Here is an 18,970-nt window from a genome sequence, read left to right as displayed (position 1 = left end):
TGCATGCCAAATCTAGTGAAATCACTGATTTCATTGCTGGGTGAAATGAGCGCCCCCCTCAGTACACATGGCGCTGAGTGGGGGTAGAGACGTGTGCTGAGCGGTCTGTACTAGATCACTCAGCACACATCTCCCCCTTGTGCACAGGGCTTAACTGAAGACTTTTATACAGCTATACGAACAGACTACTCCTATCCAAATGCACGGTTTCATAGTCGGCCTCGTCATTATCAGTGCACACTTGCATCATCCTTATCACTGGCACTAGAGATTTGCAAATCAAATGGATCTCTGCATTCAAGCAACTCAGTATAGCCTAAAAGTGCAACAATAAGCCCACAACATGCCCTCACAAAACTTAGGCTATGAGCAAACGCCCCCTTACCACCCTGCTACGTCCATGCAGCCACAAAAGAAGATGCAACCTAGTTGCGTAATACTTGGAATCGCCAATACATGTAAGGGCACAGCTACAGAGCATGGGTAGTGATAATACTACCAATATGCATCTGCAAGCATAGAAGGTAGTGGATTTCCCTTTATAGAATACCCTATGGATTTTTTCCATTGAAATATACAAAAAAAAAAAAAAAAAAAAAGGACACCAAAGCGAAAGTAAATGCTTTATAGTTCTACCACTGGATTACCTCACATAACACCAAGATTCAGACTATGGGGTCTATTTACTAAGCCTTGGATGGAGATAAAGTGGACAGAGATAAAGTACCAGTCAATCAGTTTCTATCTGTCATGTTAGAGGATGTGTTTGAAAAATGACAGTTAGGAGCTGATTGGCTGGTACTTTACCTCCCTCCACTTTATCTCCATCTAAGGCTTAGCAAATAGTCCCCAAAGTACCAGCCACTCAGCTCCTAACTGTCATTTCCCAAACCCAGTCTGTGACATGGCATTTAGGAGCTGATTGGCTGGTACTTTATATCAGTCCACTTTGTCTCCAACCAAGGCTTAGTATGAGGTGTACATTTACTAAAGCATCTAAAACAGAGAATTGGTGATGTTGCCCTAGGCAACCAATCAGATGATGTCTTTCATTTTCTAAAAGGCAATGATAGACAGCATCTGATTGCTTGCTATAGGCAACATCACCAATTCTCTGTTTTAGAAGCTTTAGTAAATGTACCCCTAATAATCTAATCCTTCAACTCCAGCTACAAGCAAACTACAGTAGCTTACTCTTTTGTGGTATATGCAGTAAGTTCCCACCCTGCCTCTTTAAGGACAACTTGCCTGGAGACCCTCTTAAGGTGTGCTATGTAGTATTAATGTGTTAAGCAGTTATATAACCTATCAGATGCTCAGATATGAATGGTATTTGGTATAATATCTCACACCATAACAGCTTTCTAAAGACTTGGCAAAAGGGAATTGTGTATTTCATCTAACTACATCAGATCCCTGCAATTTCAAGTCTAATGTCCCTCATTTTATAGTGACTGTAATGCTTGTAAACCTCTAAACTACAGAATCTATAATAACAATTTCAAAGCATATATAGTTACGGCTGTAGTTGTTGAAGAATAGTAAGTGGCCATTCAATGAATTAAATGACCTCACTCAACTTCAGTATACATATAAGCAGTAGCAGATCTTGCTACGGGCACGCAGGATTTTTGCCCGGGGCGCCGCCGTCCGGAGGGTGCCGCCGCCGTGGCAAGATCCGCTACTGGTGCTGCCCCCCAGTGCTGTGCTGACTGTTCATCGCGCACCCCACTGCCTTGTGGGAGCGGCACATAGACACTAGAGATCTATGCAGTGCTATGGGAGAGACGTCACAACGTCTCTCGCATAGATCAGAGGAGCGACGCCGGCGGCCGGACATGGAGGGCAGCAGCGGTCGGGAATCAGGAGCGGGGATGGTGAGTAATAATTTATTTTTGTAACCGGCACAAACTAGGGGACACAACTCTACTGGGGGCACAAACTAGGGGACAAAACAACTCTACTGGGGGCAATACTACTGGGGGCATAACTGACCACGCCCCTTCATGAAACCACGCCCCTATTTTTTCACCTGGGGCGCCACAAGGGCTATATCCGGCCCTGCATATAAGCTAGTGTTAGATTTTGCATAAACTGTTCTAAGATTACAGCTACTTCTAAGAAAAGCAAAATTCTCGATGCCCAAAGTTGCAGAACTCTTCTAGTATGGGTTATTTTTTCCTAAAAAGCTAAGTTATGTTACATTATTACTACCTAGTCCCCCTCTGCCATCCCCCTGTCCCACCCTGCCATCCTCATCACCCACTGCCTCCCCTTGCTTTCCCTTCCTCCCCACAAACCTATGCCAGTCTCTGCCTCTCCATAGTCACCTTCTGCCATCCTTGTCATCCACTGCCTCCCCCTGCCTCCTTGTTATCCTGTGCCTCTCCCTAGTCACCCTCTGTCATCTTCATCACCCACTGCCTCTCCCTAGTCACCCACTGACTCCCCCTGCCACCCTGTGCCCCCCTGCCACCACTGACTCCCCCTGCTACTCTATGCCTCCCTGTCTCTCCCTAGTCACCCTCTGCCATTCCCCTGTCCCGCCCTCTCCCTATCCCTAGTCACCAACTGCTTTTTTCCTAGTCTCCCATTGCCATCCTTGTCACCCCCAGACTTCCCCTACCACCCTCCACCTCCCTGTTACCCTATGCCTCCCTCTGTCTCTCCTTGGTCACCCACTGTTTCTCCCTAGTAACCCTCTGCCTCTTCCTAATCACCCTCTGCCATCCGCTCTGCCACCCACTGCCTCTCCCTAGATACCTTGTTTCTCCCTAGTCAACATCTGCTTCCCTCTGCCATACCCCCATCACCCTCTGTCTTACTCTGCCATCCCTTGCACCCTATGACACTGTCTACCTCCCCCTATCATTCACTGCCTCCCTCTAGTCACCCTTTGCCTGCAAGCCACTGCAACCCTCTACCTCTCCCTGCCACCCATTGCCTCTCTCTGCCACCCGCTGACTCCCACTGTCTCCCTGCCATCCCCAAAGCCTTCACAGCAGACGTGTCATCCACTGGCAGATTGCAACCAACTTAACAAAAATAAACATATGATGGCTTTTGCGGCCCTGAAAGCCCAGTTCCCAGTGCAGTGTGCGCGTGATGGCATGTTGTCGCCCCAGCGAGGTGGAGAAGACAATGTCTCCGATCCAGTAGCAGCGTAGAGGTGATGAGCAGGTCATGACATCTGTAACACTGGCTCTGAGACCTGCTGCTACATACTGTGGGCAATCACGCTTACAGCTCTCTGAATTTCCACTGCTACTGGCGAGCGCTAACAGGAGTTGTAATCTAGCGGCACTTTGTGAAGAACTACATACAGGGCACAGACAGTCACACTATCTGGGAAACATTACGGAGCAGAGGAACAGTCTGAGTACAGCTCAGCCACCAGCCATACATTGGCAGGGACATATGCATGCACCCATTGTTGGCGTCCAGGCGGCTGGCTTGTTGCTCCTAGTCTCACTGGAGTCAATGGGGAACGCTCTCATGGACACCTGACTTTACCTTACAGAGTCTGAGATATTAGCATTGAAGAATACCTCCAGATACAAGTGAAGGAACAAGAGTTCAGTATATGAACTGTGATGGCAAAGTAAGGACAGTATTCATATACGCATATTTTTACCAGTGGGAGGTCATCAGAAATATTTATAAAAGGCGCTCTAAACATTATACAGATCTGGCTGTAAACATGAGAAGTGACCAGGTCTGTATAGATTACAAAATGTTGCAAGAGTTTTTCTGCATTTTGTGTTTGTAATAAGTCACAACTTTTGTCCATATTCACAGCTGCACGGATTCCTCTGACCTGTGCAGTCTTTATAAAACTAAAATGAGTGTCCTCCACCCATCTCTGATGCCATCAATCCTGTATGCAACTGCGACTGCCATGGTACAGTAAGGGTTGTACAGTAAGGGTGCGCAGTAAGTGTTCTCTGGAGTTTTCGCATATGTGCAGCAGCAAAATATCATTTAACTAAGCAAACATCATAGTGATCCACCTCTGAATTAGACCCTGTGATTGGTTGGCTCACAGAACATCATTGCCCACGACAAAAAATTACTGCTGGATGTGGACATTATTATTGATGTAATTTTGAATGTGTGCATTATTATTGGTGCTAATAATTGATATGGGCATTATTATTAAGGCTATTTTTTGACCACCACGATGCCTGCTTATGGTTAGGAATAGTGATGTGCACCGGAAATTTTTCGCGTTTTGGGTTTTGGTTTTGGGTTCGGTTCCGCGGCCGTGTTTTGGATTCGGACGCGTTTTGGCAAAACCTCACCGAAATTTTTTTGTCGGATTCGGGTGTGTTTTGGATTCGGGTGTTTTTTTCAAAAAACCCTAAAAAACAGCTTAAATCATAGAATTTGGGGGTCATTTTGATCCCATAGTATTATTAACCTCAATAACCATAATTTCCACTCATTTCCAGTCTATTCTGAACACCTCACAATATTATTTTTAGTCCTAAAATTTGCACCGAGGTCGCTGGATGACTAAGCTAAGCGACACAAGTGGCCGACACAAACACCTGGCCCATCTAGGAGTGGCACTGCAGTGTCAGGCAGGATGGCCCTTCAAAAAAATACTCCCCAAACAGCACATGATGCAAAGAAAAAAAGAGGCGCACCAAGGTGGCTGTGTGACTAAGCTAAGCGACACAAGTGGCCGACACAAACACCTGGCCCATCTAGGAGTGGCACTGCAGTGTCAATCAAGACAGGATGGCCCTTCCAAAAAATTGTCCCCAAACAGCACATGATGCAAAGAAAAAAAGAGGCGCACCAAGGTCGCTGTGTGACTAAGCTAAGCGACACAAGTGGCCGACACAAACACCTGGCCCATCTAGGATTGGCACTGCAGTGTCAATCAAGACAGGATGGCCCTTCCAAAAAATTGTCCCCAAACAGCACATGATGCAAAGAAAAAAAGAGGCGCACCAAGGTCGCTGTGTGACTAAGCTAAGCGACACAAGTGGCCGACACAAACACCTGGCCCATCTAGGAGTGGCACTGCAGTGTCAATCAAGACAGGATGGCCCTTCCAAAAAATTGTCCCCAAACAGCACATGATGCAAAGAAAAAAAGAGGCGCACCAAGGTCGCTGTGTGACTAAGCTAAGCGACACAAGTGGCCGACACAAACACCTGGCCCATCTAGGAGTGGCACTGCAGTGTCAATCAAGACAGGATGGCCCTTCCAAAAAATTGTCCCCAAACAGCACATGATGCAAAGAAAAAAAGAGGCGCACCAAGGTGGCTGTGTGACTAAGCTAAGCGACACAAGTGGCCGACACAAACACCTGGCCCATCTAGGAGTGGCACTGCAGTGTCAATCAAGACAGGATGGCCCTTCCAAAAAATTGTCCCCAAACAGCACATGATGCAAAGAAAAAAAGAGGCGCACCAAGGTGGCTGTGTGACTAAGCTAAGCGACACAAGTGGCCGACACAAACACCTGGCCCATCTAGGAGTGGCACTGCAGTGTCAGGCAGGATGGCCCTTCCAAAAAATTGTCCCCAAACAGCACATGATGCAAAGAAAAAAAGAGGCGCACCAAGGTCGCTGTGTGACTAAGCTAAGCGACACAAGTGGCCGACACAAACACCTGGCCCATCTAGGAGTGGCACTGCAGTGTCAATCAAGACAGGATGGCCCTTCCAAAAAATTGTCCCCAAACAGCACATGATGCAAAGAAAAATGAAAGAAAAAAAAAAGGTGCAAGATGGAATTGTCCTTGGGCCCTCCCACCCACCCTTATGTTGTATAAACAGGACATGCACACTTTAACGAACCCATCATTTCAGTGACAGGGTCTGCCACACGACTGTGACTGACATGACTGGTTGGTTTGGGCCCCCACCAAAAAAGAAGCAATCAATCTCTCCTTGCACAAACTGGCTCTACAGAGGCAAGATGTCCACCTCATCATCATCCTCCGATTCCTCACCCCTTTCACTGTGTACATCCCCCTCCTCACAGATTATTAATTCGTCCCCACTGGAATCCACCATCTCAGGTCCCCGTGTACTTTCTGGAGGCAATTGCTGCTGGTGAATGTCTCCACGGAGGAATTGATTATAATTCATTTTAATGAACATCATCTTCTCCACATTTTCTGGAAGTAACCTCGTACGCCGATTGCTGACAAGGTGAGCGGCTGCACTAAACACTCTTTCGGAGTACACACTGGAGGGAGGGCAACTTAGGTAGAATAAAGCCAGTTTCTGCAAGGGCCTCCAAATTGCCTCTTTTTCCTGCCAGTATACGTACGGACTGTCTGACGTGCCTACTTGGATGCGGTCACTCATATAATCCTCCACCATTCTTTCAATGGTGAGAGAATCATATGCAGTGACAGTAGACGACATGTCAGTAATCGTTGCCAGGTCCTTCAGTCCGGACCAGATGTCAGCACTCGCTCCAGACTGCCCTGCATCACCGCCAGCGGGTGGGCTAGGAATTCTTAGCCTTTTCCTCGCACCCCCAGTTGCAGGAGAATGTGAAGGAGGAGATGGTGACGGGTCACGTTCCGCTTGACTTGACAATTTTCTCACCAGCAGGTCTTTGAACCTCTGCAGACTTGTGTCTGCCGGAAAGAGAGATACAACGTAGGTTTTAAATCTAGGATCGAGCACGGTGGCCAAAATGTAGTGCTCTGATTTCAACAGATTGACCACCCGTGAATCCTGGTTAAGCGAATTAAGGGCTCCAACCACAAGTCCCACATGCCTAGCGGAATCGCTCTGTTTTAGCTCCTCCTTCAATGTCTCCAGCTTCTTCTGCAAAAGCCTGATGAGGGGAATGACCTGACTCAGGCTGGCAGTGTCTGAACTGACTTCACGTGTGGCAAGTTCAAAGGGTTGCAGAACCTTGCACAACGTTGAAATCATTCTCCACTGCGCTTGAGTCAGGTGCATTCCCCCTCCTTTGCCTATATCGTGGCCAGATGTATAGGCTTGAATGGCCTTTTGCTGTTCCTCCATCCTCTGAAGCATATAGAGGGTTGAATTCCACCTCGTTACCACCTCTTGCTTCAGATGATGGCAGGGCAGGTTCAGGAATGTTTGGTGGTGCTCCAGTCTTCTGTATGCGGTGCCTGAATGCCGAAAGTGGCCCGCAATTCTTCGGGCCACCGACAGCATCTCTTGCACGCCCCTGTCGTTTTTTAAATAATTCTGCACCACCAAATTCAAGGTATGTGCAAAACATGGGACGTGATGGAATTTGCCCAGATATAATGCAGCACAATATTGCTGGCGTTGTCCGATGTCACAAATACCCAGGAGAGTCCAATTGGGGTAAGCCATTCTGCGATGATCTTCCTCGGTTGCCGTAAGAGGTTTTCAGCAGTGTGCCTATTCTGGAAAGCGGTGATACAAAGCGTAGCCTGCCTAGGAACGAGTTGGCGTTTGCGAGATGCTGCTACTGGTGCCGCCGCTGCTGTTCTTGCTGCGGGAGGCAATACATCTACCCAGTGGGCTGTCAGAGTCATATAGTCCTGAGTCTGCCCTGCTCCACTTGTCCACATGTCCGTGGTTAAGTGGACATTGGGTACAACTGCATTTTTTAGGACACTGGTGAGTCTTTTTCTGAGGTCTGTGTACATTTTCGGTATCGCCTGCCTAGAGAAATGGAACCTAGATGGTATTTGGTACCGGGGACACAGTACCTCAATCAAGTCTCTAGTTGGCTCTGAATTAACGATGGATACCGGAACCACGTTTCTCACCGCCCAGGCTGCCAAGGCCTCAGTTATCCGCTTTGCAGCAGGATGACTGCTGTGATATTTCATCTTCCTCGCAAAGGACTGTCCAACAGTCAATTGCTTACTGGAAGTAGTACAAGTGGTCTTCCGACTTCCCCTCTGGGATGACGATCGACTCCCAGCAGCAACAACAGCAGCGCCAGCAGCAGTAGGCGTTACACTCAAGGATACATCGGAGGAATCCCAGGCAGGAGAGGACTCGTCAGACTTGACAGTGACATGGCCTGCAGGACTATTGGCTTTCCTGGGTAAGGAGGAAATTGACACTGAGGGAGTTGGTGGTGTGGTTTGCAGGAGCTTGGTTACAAGAGGAAGGGATTTAGTGGTCAGTGGACTGCTTCCGCTGTCACCCAAAGTTTTTGAACTTGTCACTGACTTATAATGAATGCGCTGCAGGTGACGTATAAGGGAGGATGTTCCGAGGTGGTTAACGTCCTTACCCCTACTTATTACAGCTTGACAAAGGAAACACACGGCTTGACACCTGTTGTCCGCATTTGTGTTGAAATAATTCCACACCGAAGAGCTGATTTTTTTTGTATTTTGACCAGGCATGTCAAGGGCCATATTCCTCCCACGGACAACAGGTGTCTCCCCGGGTGCCTGACTTAAACAAACCACCTCACCATCAGAATCCTCATTGTCAATTTCCTCCCCAGCGCCAGCAACACCCATATCCTCATCCTGGTGTACTTCAACAGTGACATCTTCAATTTGACTATCAGGAACTGGACTGCGGGTGCTCCTTCCAGCACTTGCAGGGGGCGTGCAAATGGTGGAAGGCGCAAGCTCTTGCCGTCCAGTGTTGGGAAGGTCAGGCATCGCAACCGACACAATTAGACTCTCCTTGGGGATTTGTGATTTTGAAGAACGCACAGTTCTTTGCTGTGCTTTTGCCAGCTTAAGTCTTTTCTTTTTTTCTAGCGAGAGGATGAGTGCTTCCATCCTCATTTGAAGCTGAACCACTAGCCATGAACATAGGCCAGGGCCTCAGCCGTTCCTTGCCACTCCGTGTCGTAAATGGCATATTGGCAAGTTTACGCTTCTCCTCAGACGCTTTTAATTTTGATTTTTGGGTCATTTTACTGAACTTTTGTGTTTTGGATTTTACATGCTCTCTACTATGACATTGGGCATCGGCCTTGGCAGACGACGTTGATGGCATTTCATCGTCTCGGCCATGACTAGTGGCAGCAGCTTCAGCACGAGGTGGAAGTGGATCTTGATCTTTCCCTTTAACCTCCACATTTTTGTTCTCCATTTTTTAAAGTGTGGAATTATATGCCAGTATCAATTAGTGATGAGCGGATTCGGTTTTACTCGGTTTTACTCGGTTCTCAAAACCGAATCTTATTGGCTATCCAAAACACGTGACATCAGTGAGCCAATAAGATTCGGTTTTGAGAACCGAGTAAAACCGAATCCGCTCATCACTAGTATCAATACCAATGGCCTACTACTATATTTACTGCGCAAAACTAAAATGCACCACAGGTATAGAATGTAGATGGATAGTATACTTAATGGATGACGAGTGACGACACAGAGGTAGGTACACAGCATTGGCCTACCGTACTGCTATATATAGTATACTGGTGGACACTGTCAGCAAACTGCAAAACGGTCTAAAATGCACCACAGGTATAGAATGTAGATGGATAGTATACTTAATGGATGACGAGTGACGACACAGAGGTAGGTACACAGCAGTGGCCTACCGTACTGCTATATATAGTATACTGGTGGACACTGTCAGCAAACTGCAAAACTGTCTAAAATGCACCACAGGTATACAATGTAGATGGATAGTATACTTAATGGATGACGAGTGATGACACAGAGGTAGGTACACAGCAGTGGCCTACCGTACTGCTATATATAGTATACTGGTGGACACTGTCAGCAAACTGCAAAACTGTCTAAAATGCACCACAGGTATACAATGTAGATGGATAGTATACTTAATGGATGACGAGTGACGACACAGAGGTAGGTACACAGCAGTGGCCTACCGTACTGCTGTATATAGTATACTGGTGGACACTGTCAGCAAACTGCAAAACTGTCTAAAATGCACCACAGGTATACAATGTAGATGGATAGTATACTTAATGGATGACGAGTGACGACACAGAGGTAGGTACACAGTGGCCTACCGTACTGCTATATATAGTATACTGGTGGACACTGTCAGTAAACTGCTAAACTAGTCTAAAATGCACCACAGGTATACAATGCAGATGGATAGTATACTTAATGGATGACGAGTGACGACACAGAGGTAGGTACAGCAGTGCACTCTGCACTGTACTACTCCTATATAATATTAATTATACTGGTGGTCCCCAGTCCCCACAATAAAGCAGCACACTGTGAGCACAGATATGGAGTGTTTTTCAGGCAGACAACGTATACTGGTGGTCACTGTCAGCAAAACTCTGCACTGTACTCCTGCTATAGCTGCTCCCCAGTCCCCACAATTAAGCAGTGTGAGCACTCAGCACAGATATATCATGCAGCACACTGAGCACAGATATGGTATGGAGCGTTTTTTTCAGGCAGAGAACGGATAAAAACTGGTGGTCACTTATCAGCAAAACTCTGCACTGTACTCCTCCTAACAGCTGCTCCCCAATCCTCCCCACAAATAAGAAATAAAGTAAACCAATCAACTTCTACAATAAACGGAGAGGACGCCAGCCACGTCCTCTCCTTATCATCTCAAATGCACGAGTGAAAATGGCGGCGACGCGCGGCTGCTTATATAGAATCCGAATCTCGCGAGAATCCGACAGCGGGATGATGACGTTCGGGCGCGCTCGGGTTAGCCGAGCAAGGCGGGAAGGTTCGAACCTGCCTCGGACCCGTGTGAAAAAGGTGAAGTTCGGGGGGGTTCGGTTTCGGAGAAACCGAACCTGCTCATCACTAGTTAGGAATGAGTATCTACTGCCCTGATAATTCATACCTTGCTGACACCAAGTCATCTCATCAATAAATTTGCATTACGTTTCAATGTATTGACGTTGGTAAATCACCGCTAAGTAACTGAACAAAAAGTTGATCCCAGGTCAAAAAAGTCTGGCCACCACTGTGTTAAACACACTGTAGTGCCCCAGTTCACATTATACTACACAGAAACCGAAGCTGACATACTGTATGCCATAGTCCGAAAACCGCCACAGCTGCCCAGTTCTTAATCCGGCACTGATCAATGTAATGCTTTTAAATTAGTGCTGTCAGACTCAAATACATGGCTCAAATACGGGTACATAGGGACAGACTGCCATATGGTTTTTTTCTTGTCTTGATGTTACTTTTTTTTATTTGGAATTACAGTTAATTTTCAGCCAAGTATATATAAGATGTTCTCTCTCCCTCCACCTTAGGACAAGCAGAGTATTTTTCTGAGCAAGTGGATATAGTTTTAGTCTGGTCATGCTGTGTCTTATTTTATTTTGGGAAAAGCAGTTACCGCGCACCCAGGCATCTTTACACAGGATAAACGACTATGCAAAACAAAAGGACATGCTCTTTTATATATGTTCATGTCAGTGTTATGTAAACATGCTCATGTCCATGAATGGCGGTTTTTCTCATCTGGATCAATGCTCACCCACAGATTAATATTGGCAGCGTCCTCCAGCCATAAAAACATGTCTTAATATATGACCATTTAGCGCAAAATAAAAGGTCACTACCCAAGTAACAACTGATATTTTTTATTAGAAACACAATACAAAACTTATTAGCTGCAAGTAAACTTACACTGCTCATAGGTCTGGCTCTTACCTGTAGATGGTATGGGGGACATAAACTTCTTTAACAGGAAATTCAAGGATCTCTTTAATTGGACGTGTTCGGCTTTCAGGAAAGGGCTTAACCAGAAGAAGCTCAGGAGTAAGACACCCACTCATCCCATCACATGCCGGGGAGATTTCAAGTTTCAGTAAACCTTATGTTTTAAAAACAAATAGATCAGTGCCAAGAACAGAGTTAACCATATATTAAAGTATAATCAATGCAATTTACAAATACTTTTTTCTGACATCCTAGTGGATGCTGGGAACTCCGTAAGGACCATGGGGAATAGCGGGCTCCGAAGGAGACTGGGCACTCTAAGAAAGAATTAGGACTACCTGGTGTGCACTGGCTCCTCCCTCTATGCCCCTCCTCCAGACCTCAGTTAGAATCTGTGCCCGGCTCGAGCAGGATGCACACTAGGGGCTCTCCTGAGCTTCTAGAAAAGAAAGTATATTTAGGTTTTTTATTTTCAGTGAGATCTGCTGGCAACAGACTCACTGCTACGAGGGACTTAGGGGAGAGAAGCGAACCTACCTGCTTGCAGCTAGCTTGGGCTTCTAGGCTACTGGACACCATTAGCTCCAGAGGGATCGAACACAGGCCCAGCCTCGGTCGTCCGGTCCCGGAGCCGCGCCGCCGTCCCCCTTGCAGAGCCAGAAGCAAGAAGAACGTCCAGGAAATCGGCGGCTGAAGACTCCGGTTTTCATTAAGGTAGCGCACAGCACTGCAGCTGTGCGCCATTGCTCCCCATGCACACCTCACACTCCGGTCACTGATGGGTGCAGGGCGCTGGGGGGGGGGAAGCGCCCTGGGCTGCAATAAGATTACCTTACATTGGCAAAAAATACACATAATATAGTCATTAAGACTATATATGTGTAAAATCCCCTGCCATATATCCATAAAAAAAGTGGGAGAAGTCCGCCGTGAAGGGGGCGGGGCTATCTCCCTCAGCACACTGGCGCCATTTCCTCTCACAGCTCTGCTGGAAGGACGCTCCCCAGGCTCTCCCCTGCAGTTTCCAGGCTCAATAGGGTAAAAAAAGAGAGGGGGGGCACTAAATTTAGGCGCAAATACTATATATATATAGCTGCTATAGGGTAAAACCACTCATTATAGTGTACATCCCTGTGATTTATAGCGCTGTGGTGTGTGCTGGCATACTCTCTCTCTGTCTCCCCAAAGGACTTTGTGGGGTCCTGTCCTCAGTCAGAGCATTCCCTGTGTGTGTGCGGAGTGTCGGTACGGCTGTGTCGACATGTTTGATGAGGAGGCTTATGTGGAGGCGGAGCAGGTGCCGATAAATGTGATGTCACCCCCTGCGGGGTCGACACCTGAGTGGATGGATATGTGGAAGGAATTACGTGACAGTGTCAACTCCTTACATAAGAGGTTTGATGACATAGCAGATGTGGGACAGCCGGCTTCTCAGTCCGTGCCTGCCCAGGCGTCTCAAAAGCCATCAGGGGCTCATAAACGCCCGCTACCTCAGATGGCAGACACAGATGTCGACACGGATACTGACTCCAGTGTCGACGACGATGAGACTAGTGTACATTCCAATAGGGCCATCCGTTACATGATTACAGCAATGAAAAATGTGTTGCACATTTCTGACATTAACCCTGGTACCACAAAAAAGGGTATTATGTTTGGGGAGAAAAAGCAACCTGTGTTTTTTTCCCCTTCTGAAGAGTTAAATGAAGTGTGTGGTGAAGCGTGGGTTTCCCCCGATAAGAAACTGGTAATTTCCAAAAAGTTACTAAGGGCGTACCCTTTCCCGCCAGAGGATAGGATACGTTGGGAGACATCCCCTAGGGTGGATAAAGCGCTCACACGCTTGTCAAAGAAGGTGGCACTACCGTCTCCGGATACGGCCGCCCTAAAGGAGCCTGCGGATAGAAAGCAGGAGGCTATCCTGAAGTCTGTATATACACACTCAGGTATTATACTGAGACCGGCTATTGCTTCAGCATGGATGTGCAGTGCTGCAGCTGCGTGGTCAGATTCCCTGTCTGATAACATTGATACCCTTGACAGGGACACTATATTGCTAACTGTAGAGCATATTAAAGACGTAGTCTTATCCATGAGAGATGCACAGAGGGATATTTGCCAACTGGCATCTAGAATAAATGCAATGTCCATTTCTGCCAGGAGAGTATTATGGACTCGGCAGTGGACAGGTGATGCGGATTCTAAAAGGCACATGGAGGTTTTGCCTTACAAGGGTGAGGAATTGTTTGGGGATGGTCTCTCGGACCTCGTTTCCACAGCGACGGCTGGGAAATCTGCATTTTTACCCCATGTTCCATCACAGCCAAAGAAAGCACCATATTATCAGGTACAGTCCTTTCAGCCCCAGAAAGGCAAGCAGGTTAAAGGCACGTCCTTTCTGCCCAGAGGCAGGGGGAAAAAGCTGCACCAAACAGCAAGTTCCCAGGAACAAAATTCCTCTCCCGCTTCCTCTAAGTCCACCGCATGACGCTGGGGCTCCACAGGTGGAGCCAGGTGCGGTGGGGGCCCGTCTCCGGAACTTCAGCGACCAGTGGGTTCGCTCACGGGTGGATCCCTGGATTCTACAAGTGGTATCTCAGGGGTACAAGCTGGAATTCGAGACGTCTCCCCCTCGCCGTTTCCTCAAATCAGCCTTGCCAACTACTCCCCCAGACAGGGAGGCGGTGCTGGAGGCGATTCACAAGCTGTACTCCCAGCAGGTGATAACCAAAGTACCCCTCCTTCAGCAGGGACGGGTTTACTATTCCACAATGTTTGTGGTACCGAAACCGGACGGTTCGGTGAGACCCATTTGAAATTTGAAATCCTTGAACACTTATATAAGAAGGTTCAAGTTCAAAATGGAATCGCTCAGGGCGGTTATTGCAAGCCTGGACGAAGGGGATTACATGGTATCACTGGACATCAAGGATGCTTACCTGCATGTCGCCATTTACCCTCCTCACCAGGAGTGCCTCAGATTTGTGGTACAGGACTGTCATTACCAATTCCAGACGTTGCCGTTTGGTCTGTCCACGGCACCGAGGGTATTTACTAAGGTAATGGCCGAAATGATGATACTCCTTCGAAAAAAGGGAGTTATAATTATCCCGTACTTGGACGATCTCCTTATAAAGGCGAGGTCCAGGGAACAGTTGTTGATCGGAGTAGCACTAGCTCGGGAAGTGCTACAACAGCACGGCTGGATCCTGAATATTCCAAAGTCACAGCTGGTTCCTACAACGCGTCTACTGTTCCTGGGGATGGTTCTGGACACAGAACAGAAAAAGGTGTTTCTCCCCGGGGGAGAAGGCCAAGGAATTGTCATCTCTAGTCAGAGACCTCCTAAAACCAAAACAGGTGTCGGTGCACCACTGCACGCGAGTCCTGGGAAAGATGGTAGCTTCTTACGAAGCAATTCCATTCGGAAGGTTCCATGCGAGTCAGGAGACTTCCCTACACATAAATATTCTGGAACTAAGGGCCATTTACAATGCCTTAAGTCAGGTAAGACCCCTGCTTCAACACCAGCCGGTGCTGATCCAGTTAGACAACATCACGGCGGTCGCCCATGTAAACCGTCAGGGCGGCACAAGAAGCAGGATGGAGATGGCAGAAGCCACAAGGATTCTCCGATGGGCGGAAAATCATGTGTTAGCACTGTCAGCAGTGTTCATTCCGGTAGTGGACAACTGGGAAGCAGACTTCCTCAGCAGGCACGACCTCCACCCGGGAGAGTGGGGACTTCATCCAGAAGTCTTCCAAATGATTGTACACCGTTGGGAAAGGCCACAGGTGGACATGATGGCGTCCCGCCTCAACAAAAAGCTAAAAAGATATTGCGCCAGGTCAAGGGACCCTCAGGCGATAGCTGTGGACGCTCTAGTGACACCGTGGGTGTACCAGTCGGTTTATGTGTTCCCTCCTCTGCCTCTCATGCCTAAAATTGGGTTCCATTAAGGTCCAGATCTCGGCTCTGTCGATTTTCTTCCACAAAGAACTGGCTTCACTGCCTGAAGTTCAGACCTTTGTTAAAGGAGTGCTGCATATTCAACCCCCTTTTGTGCCTCCAGTGGCACCGTGGGATCTCAACGTGGTGTTGGATTTCCTAAAGTCGCATTGGTTTGAGCCACTTAAAACCGTGGAGCTAAAATACCTCCCGTGGAAAGTGGTCATGTTGTTGGCCTTGGCGTCGGCCAGGCGTGTATCAGAATTGGCGGCTTTGTCTTGTAAAAGCCCTTATCTGATTTTTCATATGGATAGGGCGGAATTGAGGACTCGTTCCCAATTCCTTCCTAAGGTGGTTTCAGCTTTTCATGTGAACCAACCTATTGTGGTGCCTGCGGCTACTCGGGACTTGGAGGATTCCAAGTTACTGGACGTAGTCAGGGCCCTGAAAATATATGTTTCCAGGACGGCTGGAGTCAGGAAAACTGACTCGCTATTTATCCTGTATGCACCCAACAAGCTGGGTGCTCCTGCTTCTAAGCAGACTATTGCTCGCTGGATCTGTAGCACGATTCAACTTGCACATTCTGCGGCTGGACTGCCGCATCCTAAATCTGTAAAAGCCCATTCCACGAGGAAAGTGGGCTCTTCTTGGGCGGCTGCCCGAGGAGTCTCGGCTTTACAACTTTGCCGAGCTGCTACTTGGTCGGGTTCAAACACATTTGCAAAATTCTACAAGTTTGATACCCTGGCTGAGGAGGACCTTGAGTTTGCTCATTCGGTGCTGCAGAGTCATCCGCACTCTCCCGCAGCATCCACTAGGACGTCAGAGAAAATAAGAATTTACTCACCGGTAATTCTATTTCTCGTAGTCCGTAGTGGATGCTGGGCGCCCATCCCAAGTGCGGATTGTCTGCAATACTTGTATATAGTTATTGCCTAACTAAAGGGTTATTGTTATGAGCCATCTGTTCGTGAGGCTCAGTTGTTGTTCATACTGTTAACTGAATATAGTATCACGAGTTGTACGGTGTGATTGGTGTGGCTGGTATGAGTCTTACCCGGGATTCCAAATCCCTTCCTTATTGTGTCAGCTCTTCCGGGCACAGTTTCCCTAACTGAGGTCTGGAGGAGGGGCATAGAGGGAGGAGCCAGTGCACACCAGGTAGTCCTAATTCTTTCTTAGAGTGCCCAGTTTTCTTCGGAGCCCGCTATTCCCCATGGTCCTTACGGAGTTCCCAGCATCCACTACGAACTACGAGAAATAGAATTACCGGTGAGTAAATTCTTATTTTAGTATAAAAAAAAATGAAACGTACAGATAATTATTTAACAACCTACTAAAATTAAACAGTTTAAGTTTTTTCCTCCACATAGCAAAACTACAGGAAAATGCAGGTGTCCCAGGGATCAGTGAAGCAATTGAGATGAATAGGGTAAAACATGCGCATAAATGAGACCTTGCTGTTATACATACATATATGAATTTCATAGAAAATATTGCTTATTGTGCAATATTTTGTACAGGCTACAGGGATGGAGTATTTCCCTTTTGTCAGCGCTATTGGATTTTGCGAATCCGGAACTGCAGCTTGGGGTTCGGTGTCAGTGGTTTTTGGAAGAATTAGCCAAGCGGGCCGTAAGAAAAAGTCCTTTTCATAAGTCTCTATAAGAGCACTGTAGAAATGTTTGCAATGTCGACCTGCATGGAATCTTGACGGGAAGACATTCCTTGTAGAAATTGGGCCAGCTGATGCAGAGACTCCTCCAGACCCTCGAGATGGGTAGCAATGCCCTGCAGAAGGTCCATACCAGAAACCTGACCACTCTCTGGATCCGATCCATAGGGCCAGTGCAAACTGTCAGCACTATTGGATTTTGCGAATCCTGAACTGCGGCTTGGGGTTCGGTGTCCGTGGTTTTTGGAAGAATTAGCCAAGCTCTATAGGAGCACTGCGGCGATGAGGCACGTCAGACCGACATGAGAAGGCGGACCAATGGAGCACGGTTTCCCATGAACGAACACCTGGGAGTTTCCGGGAGCAGGGTACTGTGAGGCAAGAACGACACTGAGGCTCACTGGGGAAGCAAGGGTACAGCAGTTCAGCAGAGCAGAATAATGATGCTGGCTGAGAATCCTGCGGCACGGGTAGATTAGAAGTAGCTGAATGCTATATAAGCGATACTGCGGAGCACAGAGGAACAAACACACACATTACTGTGTGAGAGACGTTGCACTGGCAAATCTCTTACCCAGAAAACCTCTGACTTATACCTGTAGGTGGAATCTCATTGGTCCTGCTGACCCTTCTGGTCACTGGGTCATGCCGGTCAGCTGACTCATCCAAGATGGTGGCGCCCATCCCGCAGCTCTGCAGTTGGAAGCTGCACCAAGGGACACAGCTGCCTCTGCTCCTTGTCCCCCTAGCCATGCCTTTAGCCTGCGCCTGCCACCAGCAGCCCCGCCCGGACGGGTAAGTACCGGCACTCCCGCAATCCGCCCGCCGGTCCGTGACACCTTTTGTCCCTTTATTCTTCTGTGATATAATTAATTTATTGGAATAGAATCCATTAGCTTGTAAGCTCCCATGAGCAGGGCAATCCATAGCCTTTGTCTTCATGTCAGCACTTATTTTATCTATCTTATACTGTATGTCCCTGAGTTATGTACAATGCCATCACCAGCCCCCTAGATCATATCCCATTCTCACCTCCTCTGATCCCTCCCTCTTGACATATGCTCCCACAATGTCCACCTGTTTATGCTATCTCTTTTGTCCATACCTGTCCTTCCTCCTTAAAAGATGTCCTGGCCTCCCCATTCTCAAGAAAACCTCACTTGACCCTTCCTACCTCTTTAACTACTGGCCCATTTTTCTTCTCCCCTACGCCTACAAATTCCTTAAGTGTGCTGTCTCATCTTCTTCCTCTCCACCCACTCACTTCTAAACTATCTGCAATCCAGTTTTAGACATCTCCATCCTGCTGAAATCCCACTAACCTTAGTCACTGAAGACCCCTTCCTACTGTACCTCTCCAAACACTCTATCCATACCAGCCTCCCCATCGGAATTGTCCCTTTCTTTTCACCCTCTCCCCCTTTTGTCTCTCCCCTGAACTCTCACCCCCTGTACTCTACCTTGTCACCTGCTGCCTGTTGGTTATCTCCTCTTGGATTCCTTATGATTTCCTAAAATTAAATCTCTCGAAAACAGAATTTATCCTTTTTGCTCCCTCAAGGTTCCCCTCTACTTCTACATTGACCATATCCGCATTTCTTATGTTCCCAAAGTGCAATGCCTTAAGTTTCATCCTCCTCCTCTAAATTCTATAATTTCCATTTCCAAAATAATTCAATGATCAGGCCTATTCTCACCCTAGGAGCCACTAAAACCATCATCCACACCATTATCATCTCTTGCATTGATTACTGTAATCT

General features: G+C 47.5%; 1 protein-coding gene across 2 annotated transcripts in view; it reads right to left on the bottom strand.

The window, feature by feature from the left end:
- The window catches only part of DOCK8 (dedicator of cytokinesis 8), a 458,638-nt gene that overhangs the window by 262,001 nt on the left and 177,667 nt on the right, over positions 1–18,970 (bottom strand). For both annotated transcript variants that reach the window (XM_063913931.1, XM_063913933.1), the window contains exon 14: positions 11,575–11,737. In XM_063913931.1, coding sequence (XP_063770001.1) covers positions 11,575–11,737 — 163 coding nt within the window. The remainder of the gene's footprint in view (positions 1–11,574; positions 11,738–18,970) is intronic.

The sequence above is a fragment of the Pseudophryne corroboree genome, chromosome 1, assembly GCF_028390025.1.
Source record: "Pseudophryne corroboree isolate aPseCor3 chromosome 1, aPseCor3.hap2, whole genome shotgun sequence".
In the NCBI taxonomy this organism is placed as follows: Eukaryota; Metazoa; Chordata; class Amphibia; order Anura; family Myobatrachidae; genus Pseudophryne; species Pseudophryne corroboree.
The sequence above is the reverse complement of the archived record's forward strand: the minus strand, read 5'-3'. Positions and strand labels throughout refer to the sequence as shown.